This window comes from Dysidea avara, chromosome 3, assembly GCF_963678975.1.
Source record: "Dysidea avara chromosome 3, odDysAvar1.4, whole genome shotgun sequence".
Classification (NCBI taxonomy): Eukaryota; Metazoa; Porifera; class Demospongiae; order Dictyoceratida; family Dysideidae; genus Dysidea; species Dysidea avara.
In genome coordinates this window covers 15807540-15826190 of record NC_089274.1, presented here as the reverse complement: position 1 = coordinate 15826190, position 18651 = coordinate 15807540, and the positions used below count along the sequence as shown (strand labels likewise).

The 18651-nt window shown below is 42.4% G+C and overlaps 2 protein-coding genes across 2 annotated transcripts in view; one reads left to right on the top strand and one right to left on the bottom strand.

Moving 5' to 3' along the window:
• LOC136249598 (germinal-center associated nuclear protein-like) overlaps positions 1 to 1525 on the bottom strand; it is a 37552-nt gene extending 36027 nt beyond the window's left edge. The window contains exons 1-3 of the mRNA XM_066041660.1: positions 1417 to 1525; positions 1279 to 1357; positions 559 to 1232 (exon numbers count right to left, since the gene is read on the bottom strand). Of these exons, the coding sequence (XP_065897732.1) occupies positions 559 to 1232; positions 1279 to 1357; positions 1417 to 1452 (789 nt within the window). The 5' untranslated portion in view covers positions 1453 to 1525. The remainder of the gene's footprint in view (positions 1 to 558; positions 1233 to 1278; positions 1358 to 1416) is intronic.
• Positions 1518 to 18643, top strand: LOC136249603 (uridine-cytidine kinase-like 1). The gene is made up of 21 exons (XM_066041667.1): positions 1518 to 1672; positions 1738 to 1853; positions 2099 to 2155; positions 2203 to 2309; positions 3691 to 3751; positions 3804 to 3868; positions 3996 to 4040; positions 4978 to 5049; positions 5107 to 5162; positions 5207 to 5282; positions 5332 to 5389; positions 12890 to 12951; positions 13478 to 13494; positions 13548 to 13646; positions 13954 to 14047; positions 14103 to 14162; positions 14585 to 14707; positions 14752 to 14859; positions 14913 to 14970; positions 18255 to 18353; positions 18409 to 18643. The coding sequence occupies exons 1-21, from the start codon at positions 1614 to 1616 to the stop codon at positions 18441 to 18443; spliced, it is 1527 nt and encodes a 508-aa protein (XP_065897739.1). The 5' UTR covers positions 1518 to 1613; the 3' UTR covers positions 18444 to 18643.
• Positions 18644 to 18651: the final 8 nt, after the last annotated feature.

The window sequence follows — 18651 nt, the reverse complement described above, 5'->3', positions numbered from 1 at the left end:
ATGAGTGATATCCGCAATGACGTTTTTTGACGTTACGATTACAAAATTTGATGTCATAATTGACAAAATGGCCGTGTCAGTGTGGGGGCTTTAGAGACTTTGGCGCACAGTATTCGAAATGAATGTTGCCTGTATATTTTTACACGTGGAACCACAAGATAATAAAGGTAAGAAGTAGTACATGTACCGTGATAGTGCAAAACGAGCTCCAACAAGGAAAGCAGACCGAAAATTTTAAAATCGCACACAAATTAAATAGGCTTATTTGAATTGCCTTATATACTATAAGCCTCACCTTCACCCTTATTCGAATTTATAACATAGGGAAACACCATCTTGCCCAATACCTCCATGTACAAAGTCCCCACACTACGGCGGCCATTTTGTTTTGTGACATCACAGATAATGCACGCTATGTCAAGAAACGTAATTGCGGATATCACTCATTGAAGGATCTGCCTCAAGGTTTATTACACATTACAAAATTGATAGTCCACTTTTTCACCAGTCACACTGATAGTGAATAACAATGTTATTTGTATGACATTTACAACTTACATAATCGTTGTACGCTACAGTGGCCATCCTTTTGCGAGGCATGCACTTCAACTCAACAACTCCTCCAAACTGCTGAAAATGGCTCTGAAGCACCTCTGGTTTGCACAATTGTTCATCCACATTCCTCACACTCAGCATGACAACATACTGATCCATGACTGGTGGTACTGATCGCTGTGCCCTTACAGGAGGACCCCAAATATTTGCCTTACTTGGTACTTTGGAAGACTGAAATTTTGCATTAGATGCTTTAGCAAATGGGTTACCCATCATATTTCCATGTGGACGAATGTTCTGTGCACCAGATCGAGGACCAAAAACTGGTTTGCTAGCAGGTTCATCTTGTTTCGTTTCTTCTGTTTTCAAAGCTTGAGCATATGACTTAGTTCCTATAGAAATACTAGCATTAGTGGTACCAGTAGGCTGGGAAAAGGAGGGGGCAACAAATGGATTACTAGAAGCAGAAAACTCATTAGATGACGGCTTGAAGAGACTTCCAGTTTGAGTTGTGGGCAACTGTGTATTAGAACTTTGTTGGGCTGACTGAAAAGGGTTGGCTGGTTGTTGGTTGCTCGCTGAAGTTGCAGAAAGTTGGAATGGATTTTTACCCTCAACACCAGCATTTGGCCTTCCTCCTAGTGTACCTCCCCTTGGTGGAGCTGGCACCTTCTTTCCTGCATATAGGCAATCTCTTAAAATACACCTTTAGCATGTACTAACCAGCAAAAATCGGTGATATTACTGGCTTTGCATTTCCTTGCGCGCCTGACTGAGATAAGCGCCTGACTGCTTGCTTTTTCTACCAAATTAAAAGATAGACACATAGAATACATTTATAATACATTTATATTTAAACACCTTCTTTAAAGCTAGATCCCTTGGTAGATTGTACATGGCACCATTGGCCTCACAACAGCATACATTTAATTTTTGAATTTTACGTTGCAAATTTCAAAATTCTAACAATTCAAGCGTTGGCGCAAAATTAACTAGTTAGCACGTGCCGTCAAGCGGTCATCTCTTGTGGGGTATTGTCCGGTGTGCTAGGGGTACTAATGACATCTGATAAACTCAGCTTACAGATAACCATCTCCTCTTCAGATAGTAACAGCAGGTAAAATGGCAGGTTATGTATTTCTAAGCGACGGTGACGAGCAAACGTGTATATTCGCTGTGTAGTCTAGAGGAAGAGGAAACAGACTCAAACTTCCATCACCAACCTACCTCGCCTACTTCACCACGTAAGCTAACACCGGGAGCCCCTAAGAGAAAACGACGAACGGTCTACACCGCTGGTAAGTTGTGGGTCTCAACCGTACAAGTACAGAACACGACGTTTTATCCTTCAATGTGTGTACAGCGAAACTTCACTTAATGACCACTTTTGTAATGAGACCACCTCATTATAGTGGAAGGGCCCAAGCACATCTAAGCCTAAGGTGCACTTCATGATCTTATCTTTGAGGTGGTAGTTTTGCTGTGTCCGTACCCAGTGGATACTGTACTATGTAAAATTCAATTTTTTTTGTTTGGTTTTTAGGTCGACCACCATGGTATAATTCTCATGGTGAGGTGATTGGAGAGGCTTTTGTAATTGGTCAGTTTTGTTTGGTAGAAGTTGCTGTCTTATGTGATCTTGTTTAGGATTGGCCGGCGGCAGTGCCTCAGGAAAAACTACTGTGGCAACCCGGATTATTGAATCCCTAGGAGTGCCATGGGTTAGTGTGCTATCCATGGACTCGTTTTACAAGGTGAATAAGGAATACCACATACAAGTCAAAACCAAGCTAAAAATATTTTTTAAGAATTATTCATGCCTTAATCCCATGAATTTTTTTTTCATGCAAGGCTTCTTAATTATATTTATATAGAGGAGTTTAGCATAAGCGGAAATATTTTTAATTGGTCTGTTAATTGCTGTTGCGCAACCACTGGATGCTGTGGTTAGCCATAAAAATGTATAGAAACCATTGGGAAATGGATGACCACGGACGCTAAAACTTTTGTTATCTGGAAACAAAAGGAGATATGCTAGTCTTGTAAACAGTACCTGAAGCTACACTGATTTATACACATTTTGGTGGTTGTCTGCTCGTCATAGGGTATGTGGTTAGGCCACTCTAAATAAATTCTCTGTTTCCCGTCCACCGCCCGCATCTGGTTACTATCAGCTCTAAATATTCCATTATTCCGTATTCTTCCATTATTTTCTGGTTATTGTTGCACACTGACAGGCTCACTTGAAACCATGTCAGCTCACGTGTCAGCAGTGCTATCAAGTCGGCACAAACTTCACGTTTGTACTATTTTTGCTACTTAAATGGAAGGAATAAGCTTAATCATGCTTTTATGCAGCTTTTTATGGCTGTGCCAGGCAAATAATGGCTTCAAAAGCTGCTAATCTTATAATGAATAATGGAAATGGACCGCCCGCCCGCATGCAAATATGCTTGAGTCCAGGACGAGAAACAGAGAATTTGGAGTGGCCTTAGCTAATTACAAGCTTCTGAAGTTGAAAATGCCTGGCGAAAAAGTGTTCTGATATCGAGGAAAGCAAGCAGATGCTTGCTTCTATGTTTTGATTGAAGAACAACACAAGAACAAGCATTAGGATCACCTGGATGGTGTTTACAAGCGCTAAACTTCATGTTTGCTTGTCGGTCCGTCTGGTCGATTGTAGCGATTGTAGCGTTCATAATCCATGGAATCAATGAAATTATCTATTATCAAGCTTTGCCAATCAGTTCTGAGTGGTTTCCAGTAGAAACTCAGAAGTATCAGCCTTGGAAAGTGTTGTATTGTAAAAAATTTTAACTTTACGGCTCCATAACTCGCTAACCCTTTATCCTATTAACAGCAGGCAACCACGAAACGAAAGGGAAATCAATGTAGCTCCCATCTATGTACAGAAAATTGGAACATACCGTATACTTTGTAAGCAACGGAGGTTTTATTGTCGGTTATCATCATTTTCCCAATGGCTTCAATACATTTTTATGGGCATCCAGAGCATCCAGTGGTTGTGCAATATGCAATTAATGCTAATTGCATTCCTAGACGCTTATACTAAACTCCCCTATTATATTTATATGGGTATGGATACTACACTGTAAACATTTAAATGTGCTGTAGGTATTGAACTCGGAGCAAAATGAAAAGGCTGCAAGAAATGAGTATAATTTTGATCATCCAGGTATGGCAGCATGTATATGTCAGCTGCAGCTACACCTAGTGCTGTTATGTAGATGCTCTTGATTTTGATTTGATGGTTGAAACGCTTCGTAAGTTGAAGGAAGGAAAACATGTTGAGGTGTGTGTGCATTTAGTGTGTAGTTCGTGGGTATGTGTGTGCACATACGAGTGCATGCATGTTTGTTACACTATTACAATCACTAAATCAAGTGTTGTAGCCCTGTACTAATGAATACTCTCTTTAGATTCCAGTGTACGATTTTTCCACTCACAGTCGAGCCAAATACACGGTAAGTTAAAGTTCATGTGTTAGCTAATCATCATGATCCTCTGTATCTTTCTCAACTTTGCATCTCAGATGCTTTTATTCTATTGATGTTTCATAACATATACATACACATGTACAAACTTTGAAACTATTTTAACAGCGGCCTAATGTATTTGCGGAGTGGACTCGCGGACTGGACTCACACACTGAGCTGGAAACAGCTTTTAAACAATAATCCAGGCATTATCCATCTCTTACAACACTGGAGACACCACTATCGAGCTACAACTGCTGATACTGCTCTTCCTTACAGGTAAACAAACTAGCGGTGCACTAATTAATTAGAATACACTTACGATACACGAGTACTAGCAGTGATAAAGTGTGGTAAAGGCTATTGTTGTAGCTTAGATGTTTTTCCTTTATTGCTTTAGCACTAGGCTTTAGCACTAGGCTTTAGCACTAGTGCTAGGGTTGTAGAGATGAGCCAGTAATAATTCTTAGCAGGGTAGTTGTAGGTGGCACCGCCCAGTGAGGTGATGGGGCTATGCAAATAAACTGACTCGTCACTACAGTCCTAACACTAGTGCTAAGTACTGGAGCAACAAAGGAAAAATAGCTGAGCTACAACAATAGCCTCTATCACACTTTATCACTGCTAGTACTTGTGTATCATAAGTGTATTCTAATAAATTAGTGCAAGTGCTAGTTTGTTAACTTGTAAAGAAGGCAGTTGTAACTCGATAGTGGTGTCTCCAGTGTTGCAAGAGATGGATAATGCCTGGATTATTGTTTAAAAGTTGTTTCCAGCTCAGTGCGTGAGTCCAGTCCATGAGTCCAGTCCGCGAAATACATTAGGCCTTTAACAGCTGACTTTAGTAGTATTGTACTCCATGCACTGCTTTAGACTAAAGGAAGTTGGTGGACCTTCATTTTGACTACTGCTGTTTTTGTTATAGAGGACAATGTATGGTGCCAATGTACTCATATTTGAAGGCATTTTGAGCTTCACCTCCAAAGACTTAAGAGAAGTAAGCTCCTGCCATGATCAGTCATCGTGTGCCTACCTGTTGTTTTATATACCATAGTTAATGGATATGAAAGTATTTGTAGACACAGATTCGGACATTCGTCTTGCAAGAAGGTAGCGAGATGTACTTGAGGTTTATTGTGTATCTTAAATTCAAGATTGCGGCGGGATATCTCAGAGCGTAAGCGAGACTTGGAGGGTGTTCTGAAGCAGTACAATAAATTTGTTAAGCCAGTGAGTGGTGTACAAGAGAGTGATAGGTGATGTGGGGTACTTTTTATAGGCATTCGAGCAGTATATTGAGCCATCCATGCAGTATGCTGACATTGTTGTACCAAGAGGTGAGTGAGTGATCTTTGAATTTATAATTATACACATACGTGCACACACACACACACACACACACACACACACACACACACACACACACACACACACACACACACACACACACACACACACACACACACACACACACTATGCACACACCTGTAAAGTATGGCCTTCATTAAAATCTGAATCAGACCAGTCCAAAGGTAAATTCTCAATTACTGATTTTAACATTCTACTAATATTTGTGTACTCTATAGCATTTATACACTACTCACCTTGTAGCAACTCTGTTGAGAATGTAATTGCAATGGTTGAGCGACACAAGCTATCCACTGTAGAACAACCTAGCCAAACTATTTTCTAATGCATTTCGTTACACAAATGCTACCAAGTTCTTCCTGCTTAACTTGTCATATAGCTTCATGAATTTATTAGAGTCATGCTGTACAAGATGATAGGAACTAAAGCTAGCATTTAATCATCAAATTTATTTGGTGATTGATTGAGGAAGGTTGGTTGAGTAAATTATTTAAAGGTGTATTTCTAGTGTGAAGCTCGTGACTCTAATAAATTTGGGCAGCTACCAAGTATAGCTGTAGTTTTGTGCAATTGTGTTGTGAAATTCCACAATTTAGTTTTTATATGGTGGGTAGTTTCAACCATTGCAATTTCAAGAGTTGTTACCTTGGTTCTTACAAGGTAAGTGTAGTATAAATGTGCTCGAGGATATAAGGTCCTACAACACGTTACACACACCACATATGCATGCACACTTCACAAAGCAAAGCATTCAGCAGCTGTGTGAAGCCAAGCACTGGGATGCCTGTGCACCACTCAGGCACTTGAGTCTTCTGCTTGCATATTCTCCTACCCCCAAAAGGACTGTCCGGTCACACAACAAACACACACACACACAGAGTACACATATACATGCACACAACGTACACACTAACACACGGAAGGGTGGTGCAGCCGGTCCAGTTGGTCATGTTTCAATCTGACCACTTATTAACTGGGTCTCTGGTATAACTAATAAAACCTAGCCTAGTAGTTTTCACCATCACTATTCGGGTGCATACTTCGATTTATAATAGCTAAGCTCGTAGTTAAGTGAACATAGTACGAACTGTACCTGGATGTTTAAGTGAAGTTAAGTCCATGAACAGCAGCTAATGATTTGTAGTAAATTCAAACATAAATCCTGCTGCCAGTTGTACTTACTACGAGACTTACTATATCTCTCGTTCTGTAACTTTTGTGTGCCCTTGTGTCCATCGTATTCTAACTTTTAATACAATAGTATCTTAGTAACGAGTTTTATACTACACCTGGCGACAGTCTGATGAGTTTTTCAACTGAGTAACTACCTGATTTACCTTGTATTCCTTACTAACCAACTATGTTGGACTTTCCCAAGTGATCTTTTGGTCAGACAAAGGCAGTATACTGCAGTGTTCAACCTCCGTAGTTTAGCAAGTGGCCATTTCTCCACTATGAAGATGTTACACGTGTCACTACATTCAGACTGAATCAAATAAAATCCAGCCACAATGCATCTAATGGTGCTACACTACCATCAGAAAAATATCTAATGAGTTTATTTGTAAAAATGATTCTTGAAAAACTGTGTTTACTAAATGTGACTTAGATTATAAATCAGTACATAAAGCTTTACATTAACATTGGACAATATGCTTCTATAATGCTCAGCCTGACAACGTTCTTATTTGTATGGTGTAGTTGTCATCTTGACATTTGATGAACACATCTATTATCATTATTATGAACACATCTATTATCATTATTATGCAGAAGTAACAACCAGCTGCAGCCCGCAGAAAATAGTAAATCACATCTATAAGTAAAATGTGGCTCAGTACAAGTGCAGCAGTGCCTAAGACTGTACTTGTATACAGGCTGTACATGTAGTTGAAAATCTGACATTAAATAATTGATGATTTGATGAGGGCCCAAAGGGCCTGAAGTTAAATCGAGATTATATGAGTGAGATGAGCAAATGTAACACTGGTATTTCCTTCTTATTGCACAATATTTACAGCAACTTTGTAGCTCTTATTACAATACTACACAAAACAGGTAATAAAAAAAAATCCACTCCTACATCCGGAGATCACGTGTCCCTAATCCCGCTTGACTTTGCTGTGCGTGTGCACCCAGTAGCAAGACCTATAGAAAGCAAATGAGACACAGGGATGGGTGGGCTGTCAATTATGGGCAGTGTTACATTTGCTCATCTCACTCATATAATCTCGATTTAACTTCAGGCCCTTTGGGCCCTCGTCAAATCATCAATTATATTTCGTGAGATTCGCTGCATGTAACACTGGTAGAGTTCAAAGCTTAGGTCCAGCAGCGAACTCTAAGGAACCAACTTATCTGTTCCTTTATACACCAGAAAACTGAAACATACACCCCACCTGTCAAGTGTATTAACCTACAACAGTCCATGGTGACACCCACACAAATCACCACTGCTACAAAAAACAATGGCATGACAGCTTGTTCCTGGCCCAAATTGGGAACTAAATGGTTCTTTAAGCCCTGGGCAACACATAGTGTGAAATACAGAAAACAGCGGCACAAAGGCCGGCACAGTCAAGGGAACAAAGCCCTTCTATTCATGGGACAAAGCCCTTCTATTCATGGGACAAAGCCCTTCTATTCATGGGACAAAGCTCTTCCATTAGATCTATCTTACCATCCCCCTTCCTCTCTTTCTGCTGTAGCATTATCTGGGCATATCCATTGCCTGAAGAGGGACGATAGTAGAAACGCTTAAAAGTGGAGTCTTTGCTCCAATCTGCAGTCCGGAGGATGTCAGCCATCAAAACTCCCTTTTCAGCAGCTGCCGTACTGGATGCTCCACGGACTGAGTGGGCCTTGAAGATAGTTATATCAATTCCAGCCTCCTCCATGATGTTTTTAATCCAATGAGCCAACCTCTGAGAGGTGATTGCCTTGTGAGGTTTGACATATGAAATAAACAATGGGTTAGGTTGGTCTGCTCCACCAGAGCGGAACTGAATGGTCCTTTCCTCATAGCGCCTTAGGCACTCAACAACACACAGTTTCTTGTCTGAAGGGAAGGCCTCAAATACCACATGCTTGGGGGGTGCTCCCACAGCTCTCTTCTTCCCCAAAGAAGGTAGCTCAAAATGAGCACCATCTGGTCGGTATAACCGATATCTTAGATCTAGTGCCTGAAGCTCAGACACCCTACTAGCACTCACAAAAGCCATTAAAATGGCTAGTTTGTGACCCAACTGTTTGAGAGACAGGGAAGTATTGTCTCCAAGTGAGGATAAGTAGCGGGTCATGATGTCTACATCCCAAGTCCTTGTGTATCGTGGCTGGGGAGGTCTGGAGTTGTACATCCCTTTAAACATCCGTGACACCAATGGGTGTTGGCCCATGGGGACTCCCTCGATGTGAGCATGAGTCATAGACACAGCAGATCGTATGGTGTTAATAGATCTGTATTGAAGTTGTTCTGTAGAGAACAGGCTTGCTAGGAAGTCTAAGAATGGATACACAGAGCACGAAAGGGGATCCACCTTCCGTGGCATACACCAGCTGACCCACTTCTTCCAGGCGCTCTGGTATGCGGTATTGGTGCCTTTGCTCCATCCAGAGAGCAACAGCTGTGCAGCTTCTCTTGAAATTCCTTCTGCTAAGTAACCTTGCCGGATAACGTCCATGCGGCTAATTGAAGTTGGCCTTCCAGAAGTAACGGGTGGTACTGTCCAAAGGGATCTGTCAGCAAGTTGTTGTGGGGTGGCAGCAGAACTGGATAGTCCACTAACATGGACAGGAGTGTTGGATACCAAGGCTGGGACTCCCATGCTGGAGCAATTAGAAGAATCATTGACTTCTCTTCCCGGACCTTCCTGAGAATCCTGCTGATCAGAACAAATGGTGGAAAGGCATAGCCCTTCCATCTGGTCCATGGTATCTGCATGGCATCTGTCCCCACGGCAAAGGGGTCGGGTCTCCAGCTGACAAATTGGGGTAATTGATGGTTCAGACGTGTGGCAAATAGGTCCACGTCGCACTGGTGAGCCTCTCTCATCAGGCTCAGAAAGATATCCTTGCGGAGTTGCCACTCTGCTGAAGACTGTATTGTTCTGGACTCGAAGTCTGCCACACAATTCTCTGCTCCTGGTAGGTGCTCTGCTGACAGGGTCATTCCCCTCTCCAGGCACCATGCCCATAGCTGAGTAGCAAGGTTGTTCAGCTGAGGGGAGCGAGTCCCCCCCATGTGGTTTATATAAGCCACCGCCGTCTGGTTGTCTAGCCTCAGGTGAATGTGGGATCTGTCCTTGTCCTGGGAAAGGGCTCTTACCGCAAACATGGCGGCCGTCAACTCGAGACAGTTGATGTGGGACAACCTCTCTACTGGAGACCAAAGTCCTCCTGTGCGGACACCTTCGCACACTGCGCCCCATCCCAGCAGGGAGGCATCTGACTCCATCGTCAAATCCGGTTCCCGAGACAAAATGCTCCTTCCATTCTGAGACGGCATAGACGTTATCCACCACTCTAGCTCCTTGTGGGCATCTTGATCCAGTTCGACTGTGGTATCGTAGGATTGAGACCTGCGTAGAGTCTGGATCTTCAGTCTCTGTAAGTTCCGGTATCTCAGTGGAGCTTGGAAAATTGCTGGGATGGTGGCTGTCATTCTGCCAACAAGCCTGGCTAGGCCTCGCACAGATGGATTTACCCGCTTGACAGTTCTGCATGTCTCTATCAGCTGCTCTGCTTTTTCCTGGGTAAGCCGGGTCATCATATTGAGAGAGTCTATCAGGAACCCCAAGAATTGGATCTGCTGTGTTGGGTTCAACTGAGATTTCTCGTGGTTGATGGAGAAGCCTAGCAGGCTGAACAGCTGGGATATCTGATCCATCTGGGTCACCAGGTCTTCCTTTGACTGGGCAAGTACTAACATGTCGTCCAAGAAAATCACCAGACGAATCCCTTGACGTCTGAGTAGGCCCACTACTGGTTTCAGGAGCTTGGTGAATACCCTCGGGGCACTGCTCAATCCAAAGGGGAGACACTGAAATTCGTACATCTGGTCTGCCTAGACAAAGCGGAGATACTTCCTGTGCTCTACCTCTATTGCTACTGAAAGGTAAGCATCTTTCAAATCTACGGAGGCCATCCAGTCGTTCCTCAGCAGTAGATCCTTCACCATGTTGATCCCCTCCATTTTGAAGTGGGACTTGGCGATAAACTGGTTCAAAGGCTTCAAGTTCACCACTGGACGAAATGACCCGTCCTTCTTTCTCACCAAAAACAGCCTGCTGAGGAATTGTCCTGGGCACGGTTCCACTTTCACGATAGAGCCTTTGGTCAGTAACTTCTGCACTTCTTCTTCCACTGCTGACTGGTGCTGGTGATTGATCAGTGGGCAAGGCTCCCCCCTCTGGTGAGGGACAACTGTCAGCTCCAACCGGTATCCCTGAACCACCTGCAGTACCCAATAATCGGTTGTGATCACCTGCCAGTTGCGCAGGCAGTAAGGAAGCCTGGCCGAAGGCAGTAATGAATGGAGGCGAGGGATATGGGATAAAACAATATTTAAACTGTTCAAAACACATACATCCGTTGAATTGTTCAAAATTTTGTTCTCTATGACTACTGTCTGGGTTGTCTCCTGGGTGGTCTGGGCTGCTGTTGAGACTGGGGGACGTTTGTAACTCTGGTTCCGGTTGTAACTCTGGTTCCGGTTGGTGGCTTGGTTGTACGGCTGTTGGCGCTGGTATCTCCTGCCGCCGTGCTGTGCAGGCGCGCCCTTCTCCAAAAAACGACGCAAGTCTGTCGGGTCCTGCACATACTTCCGGCGTTTAGGTGGAGGTGCCTCTTTTGGGGAGTTGGTAAACTTAGCCAAAGCCTTCTCTTCCTCCATTCTTTTGGTGGCCTTCTCCATAAAACTCACCAAACAAGGTAGCATTTTTCTCCTTCTTGCTGTCTTCCATTGAAATGTCTTTGATCACTGGGTTCAACCGAGACCAAGCTATCTGTCTTCGCTCTTGCGTGATGCTGTGGGAGAGATCCGCCACCATAAAAAGGATTCTCTGGAGTAGGAGAATAACTTCTTCTCTACCAATCCTTGCTTTGGTATCCAGTAAGTCTGCCCACAGACAGGTGAGTGGGCCTGTCAAATTCAATACAGAACCGTGTAGTCTGTAAAGGGTCTTTCTGCTCCAAAGTGTGGATCCTTCCCCTTCTTCTTCAGGTGGTCCCTCACCTGGTCATCTAGCATTGGGGTTTCCGGGTACTTGCATTGAGGCTTAGGAAAATCTTTCATGATGTCATCAAGTTCCCCTGGAGCTGGGCCTTTAGTGAAGTGCTTCTCCAAGAAAGCCAGAATCGGTTGTGGTGGGATCCAATCACACTCGGACTCCACTGTGGGATCAAATTCTACCAATTCCAGGGCCTCTGCATCCCCCAGTGGTTCAATAATGTCTTCCTCCTCAGGAGGCACGCTGCTTTGGAGGCCGGAAGAACCATTCTCAGCGATGTCAGAGACCGTCGCATTCGATTCGTTAGTACGCTGAGGTGTTGATTGTCCTCCTGTAGCGTCAGCATGTCGACTCCAAAACGGCGGGAAACCCGGAGCAGGTGTCAAAGGGAAAGGCACGGGAAACACTGGCCATCCACTACTCGCAGACGTCCCACTAAGGGTGGAGTAGGGAAACGGTACCGCTCCATCGCGGGTCCCGGGGTCCTGTAGTGGCGCTGGTGGAGACAATAGCTTCTGAAGAAGTGCTGCCCTCGTTGCTGGGTCAGCCAGAAGTTCGTCGATCTTCTTCTGCGACTCTTCGGTGCTCTGGGGCGCGCCGGGATCGTCGTTCTGGGACTGTTCTGTCGCCATCAAAATTTGAGCTACGTTGCCACGTGCAGCAAAAAGAAAAAGCGGGATTAGGGACACATGATCTCCGGATGTAGGAGTGGACTTTTTTTTATTACCTGTTTTGTGTAGTATTGTAATAAGAGCTACAAAGTTGCTGTAAATATTGTGCAATAAGAAGGAAATACCAGTGTTACATGCAGCGAATCTCACGAAATATAATTCAAATTGGCAGTTTAAAACTGTAGAATAAAGAAAACTACCAATCTGCATAATAATTTTATATCTGGGACTCCGACTAGTGAAGTTCTGCACCTCTGCTATATAGAAACTTACAGCTTTGTTTAATTGAGTGAAAAGTCATTCTCACAGGTCTATTTTTCAAAATTTTCCTGCCAGACCCCCTAGTTAGTCTGCACACATCAGTATGCTCCATCAGCCTCCTTGCACATCATAACCTGACCACTTCAAAAATTGCTGCTCTGCCCCTGCACACACAACACACACTATGTACGCGCGCGTGCACACACACACACTTGTAGTCTTTTACAGTGTAGACCAATTCACCATACTAATCTGTGTGATGAATTGTACCTTGTAGCACTTGTGATTTCCTGATTATACTGTTATACAGGAGCTGAAAATCATGTGGCAATGAACTTAATAGTACAACATGTTCGTGATATGCTGACTAAGGTACATATTGTGTGTGTGCATGTGTGTGTGTGTGTGTAGGTAGGCAGCATAGTTAGAGCATTGGTGTGGTAATTGAAAGGTTCTGGGTTTGACGCCCGGTTATTCCCAGTTGCTGTTGTTTCCTTGAGCAAGAAGCTTTACTTGCATACATTGCTCCAGTCCATCCAGCTGTTTAAATGGATACCTTGTGTTAAATAGGGAAGCAAACACCCAAGTGTCCATGTCTCACATGAAGTTCCAGGTGAGATTTTGGGTGCCCACACCTTTACTTGTGAGACATGGTACAGCCTCTTGCGGGTTACCAATCCTGCCCCAGGAGGATTTGCCTGTGCTGCCTCATAGCACTGAGTAGTGCATAGGTGTCCTAGTATGGTTTACTGGGTAGGCATGGCCATGCTAGCATGGTAACTATAGCTGAAGGCTTTCCTTTAGCTTTGTGTGTAGTGTGTGTGTGTGCGTGCGTGTGTGTGTGTGTGTGTGTGTGTGTGTGTGCAGTATTATGTTCTTCATATTATCTTTATTATAGAGAGGAGTCAACGTCAGGTCAGTCATAAATTCCGTACTAAGGGGTAGAGATGTATCTTTCCACTATACAGATCTGAACTCCATTTGGCTGGCCATCCTTCATCATTACCCACAAACTTTCACTTATTACAACAGTCCAACCAAGTCATAATAATGCACACCATCATCAGGTATTTCAAGTTGAATAGTTATGCAAAGAGTTTGTAAACTCTTGTTTCTACTATAAAGTTAATCGTCCATGCATGGCTGACATTTATATTTCAGTAGCCCAAAGTCTGGAATTTTGGCCCAATTGATCACACTGTACTAAAAGTTGTGTTTAGTAAGAACATATCATATTATATAGCAAAAGAAAGTTTTGTGGAATTACTGTAGCCTAATTCGTTTCTCTCAAAACTTATCAGCAATGTGATAGAGATTGTGTATGTGATAAACTACACATGTCAACTACAGTGCATTTGTACACTGAATCTGTAGGAACAAGATCACAGGTAGAGATGAGTTCATCTTCTATACTAATCGACTAGCTTGTCTACTGGTGGAGTATGCCCTATCTTTCCTACCTCATCAAGTGAGAACTATGTAGTGCAGCAACATAGTGATTGACATGACATTGTTTGGTGTAGGACACTGCAGTCACTACACCAGCAGAACAGCAATACCAAGGGAGAACATCTAAAGGAAAAGTGAGTTGTGTAGCTGCTGTTTTGTTATAGTGCAGTGGAACCACAGTCAGGTTACTAGTTCACATGAAAGCAACTACAATGTACTGATTATCAGAACAATAATTAGGGTGGAAAAGTTTGAGATACTCTAATAAAGCAGTCAGGAAACATGCAGTAACTTGGCTAAAGTGGAAACCCCTTTTCAATAATACAACCCTGTAGTTGTTTTATTAGAGCAGTCAAATACTCTCCTAGAGTATGTTGTTGAATGACAGTTACACTTGTAGACTTGTTAAACACCAGGTGGTGGGTTACCAGGGTTTAGTTAGATGTTCACTTGCATTGTCTCTTCACTGTATAAACACAGTAGGACATCTGAGTAGAGTGACTTGTATAAAGCACTAGCCTGGAATAACATTATAGAATTGTGTTTTTATTTGTAGCTGTGTGCAGTAAGCATCCTACGAGCAGGGGAAGTCCTAGAGCCTGCCATACGGCTGGTGTGTAGGAATGTGAAGTATGGTAAAATATTAATTCAAACTAGCGAAGACACAGGAGAACCACAGGTGGGCATTAATTTGAACCATGGACACTTTTATCATTACCATAGTTACACTTTGTACGACTGCCTTCTAACCTTGATGAGCATCATGTGATTCTCTGTGATGCTACTGTGGCAACAGGAGCTGCAGCTCTCATGGCCATACGAGTGTTGTTGGTGAGGCTACATACAACCAACTTGTTGTATTCTTTAATATTACTCACTGTAAGGATCATGATGTACCAGAGGAAAATATCATTTTTATTTCTGTTATTGCTGCTAATCCTGGTGAGTCACTTTTCTACTGGCTGTACAGTGTACCATAAATCGGGGAAAAATTCACCGTCAAAAAATTTTCATCATTGGCTGCATCAATGAATATTAAAATGATGAATTATTCAGTACTTAGCTATAACACTTCACTAATTTTTCACCATGCACCCACAAGAAAGTTTAGTTAGGGAAGTTGATTCTATTATACTTCAGCACTAGCTAGTCATGAGGAGCTTCGTACTGAAAACCTTGTTGAAAGCTTGGTAGTGGTACAGGCTCGCTGGACTGCCTTGGTGGTGCTAGGCACAATCGGCTTTATGCTACTATTTAATTGGATCCAGCAGAACTGCAATGTTGGCTATCTCACATCATTCTATTTCACTAGCTATTGTTACTACTGTATTTTAAATTTGTTGTAACTAAATTTCATCGTTTTATAAAATGACAATTATGTTGTATCAAAATTTTAAATGATGAAGATTTCAAGCGTTGAAATTTTCCTGATTTACGATGCATGCTTATAAGTGTGATGCAAGTTTGTGAATACTTCCTCACCTGCTGAGTGACAACCTGACTAGTTTGCATATTTAAACACATTGAATACAATATGTGACCCAGTCTGACAAAACCGGGCTTATCGCCTATTTGAAAGTATCGAGAAATGCCGGTTTTAAGTATTTGGTGTGTTGTAGCTCGCCAATGGTTGAAGCTATGTGTACCAAATTTTCACATGTTTTACACCAATTCCTTACCTTCCAGAGCATCCACTGTGCAAGTAGCCAACAACTAAGTTTCCCTCCATTTTAGATAGTTTTTAAACCGAGGTTGACTGTATCAGGTGAGCTGCAAATTGGGTGGGAGGCGGGGGCCCTGGAAGGCAGGCAAGATGGTATTCAAAAATTGAAAAGGAAGGCCAAGGGATGAATTAGGCCAAGTTTTGAGCCATTGAGGTCTCAAATCTGGCTAAAATGAAAGGAAATTCACAGCAGAGGCAGTTATTCAACACCACAGAGCTGTACAGCCACATACAGTCATTGCCAGGCTGACCAGAGCTCCATTAAGGCCCCACACCACACGTACGGATCGCCACTGGGCTCGGGAAAAGCAGCCAGCAAAACCAGACCACTCTAAGTCTAGTCGATTTTAAATGTGGAATTAGATAGTTTATTCATGTGGCTGTGTGTCCTAGGTGAAAAATCAAATGTGCTGACATGGGCGATAAGACCGGTTTTCTCAGACTGGGTCACATATTTAGGTGAATATGTGTGCTGCAAAATAGTTTTTACACACATTGAAGTATTAGTTTGAGTATAGATTGCTGTATAAATCATTTGTTTACTATTGCTGCTCTCTATCATAACTCATAGAATGTTCACCAGATAATTAAGGCCAAAAATTTAACAGGCAATTGGTTTTTCCATCTAGAACTACAAGAAAACTGCTAACTAGTTGGGTTTTTGCTCAGTTCTTACTTGTAAGAGTACCTTCGCTCGAGGAACAACAAGTAGTAAATTTATAAACTTCTGTTACCAAATTTTTGTGGTTTGTCTACCATCATAGTATTTGTATATTAGAGGTATGTGCTTTTCTGGAAAAAAATGTCACCCCAAAACAGTGGTGTAGCCAGACCTTTTGCCATGCCAGGGCACTGGGCGGGCAAGCCCTTCAACCATGCAACACACATACACATGCCCATCTTCATATGGACATCAATACAGCGTTTTAAAAAACGTGTATGCATCACTACGTATACTTCACCTACACTACTGTATGCATGACTAATGTACTTTAACTTTACTCTAGGTGAACGCTAGCTATTGGCCTTCTTATTCCATATACACATCTTCGTCTTAATACCAGACTTGGAAAAAAAACCTTAAAGCATGAGGCGCTTATGGTATCGTATCACGTGATTACTGTGCTCCGCCAGTACCACGGCCTAGAAATAAAAAAAAGAAAACAATTGCTGACCAAATAAGCATTCCATACCATTTGAACTATCACTTAGTAGTATCTACGTGGCTAGGTGGGTGCTAATGCCTCAAATATCTTGCCTCTATCCTCCGATTCGTGTTTTGACTGCACCAATAGTTACACAAGTTAATCCAATAGACACTATCCAAAACTACGTAATCGTCATAGCAACAGCTTTCTGCCATTTTGAATGGGGCCAGTATCAATTATTACGATTGCGCTACATTGAAATCCGATGATGAATAAAGCTCGAACTAGGGGGTATTGTCGAATAATTGGCCATGGAAGTCTTCAAGGTTGTAAATTGGTTAGGGGCAAGTGGTTATCAGGGTTGAACAAGGCGCGAAGCATCGACAGCCCAAATTGCCTTGTTGGCCCACACAGGAAGCAGTGCGAAACAAATAGATAGTATTTTAGTATCCATTACTGCGGTAAATTATTAGTGATAGCAACTGTAGTAGCGGCTGACCATCCAGGCGCTCCTTGTACAGGTAAACAAGGGAATTAGTGTCATCAGCGCTTCGTGCCTTGCTCATCATCTGATAATCACCTGCTTTTAGCCAGAACAAAGAATTTACAGTATTGAAAGCTATCATGGACTACTGTTTGACAATACCACTTAGTTCGAGCTTTCTTCATCGCTGCATTCCAATGCAGTGCAGTCAGTGATATTGAGATTGGCCCCATTCAAAATGGCGTCCAAAAAGTGGGCATGGTTTTGGATAGAGTCTATTGTTAACTGTCCATCCCACTATACTGGAAGAGTTAATAATAATCCTTGTCCTTCACTCCTTGTCACAATGCTGCGCGGTTATTTTGTAATCACATTATCTTGCTTCTATTTATTGCCTCCTATTATTTGTACACAATCAAGTTACTCATAGGGAAAATCCTTTGGATAATCCCATCTCTGTCCATCGACTAGTCGGAAAGAAAGACATTGGTGAAAATAACATGGTTAGTAAGTTATGCTATCTACCGGTATTCTTGTACAATAATGGAGTAGTTAACTTTAATCCAGCCCGCGTCTTTAATTTCTCAGGGCTCTGGGTGACTGATGGTGGGGTGAAATAGTCTGATGCCAGGGCAATGCCCTGACTTGCCTGGGTTTGGCTACTGTAGCCACTGCCCCAAAACCACCCTCACAATGCCTTCACGATGTCTTGGCAGTATTGGTGAGGTACAAACAAGCCCAAAAGTGTGGCCTAAAATGCTTCAGATAAGTTTGAGGAATATAGCACTAAAGGGTTTACATTCTGTATATTTCATATACGTAGTACTTGTTCATGGCTAATATGTGTAGTTAAATGTCTGCACTTCCACAGGAGTCCACTCTGTAGCTTACGCTTTTCCAAAGGTTAAGGTGATCAGTACAGCCCTGGATGATAAGGTCAACGACCAGTATCACATCATTCCTGGGATAGGTGGGTAACAGGTTTGACCCATTATACAGGATCGACATGTTTGTTCTTGCTGCAGGCAATTTTGGTGATAGATATTTTGGTACAGGTTAAAATCTAAAGTGAATAACTAATTTGAAATCAAATGTACAATTTTGGGTTTTGCATTTTTTTAAAACACACATTTTGTCCTTATGTGAAAATTGTACAATGTTATTGTCAAAGCAGGATATATTGTTATTCCATGTTGTACATACAAGAAGTTTACAAAACATTCTAAGTGTGTTGTTATTATAATTACTGCATTAAGAGTCTCCAAGGA

Coding starts and splice junctions, on each gene's coding strand:
- LOC136249603 (XM_066041667.1), top strand. CDS start 1,614: ATGACATCTGATAAACTCAGCTTACAGATAACCATCTCCTCTTCAGAT. Junction 3,869..3,995: donor AGGAAGGAAAACATGTTGAG/GTGTGTGTGCAT, acceptor TACTCTCTTTAG/ATTCCAGTGTACGATTTTTC. Junction 14,860..14,912: donor TGGCCATACGAGTGTTGTTG/GTGAGGCTACAT, acceptor ACTCACTGTAAG/GATCATGATGTACCAGAGGA.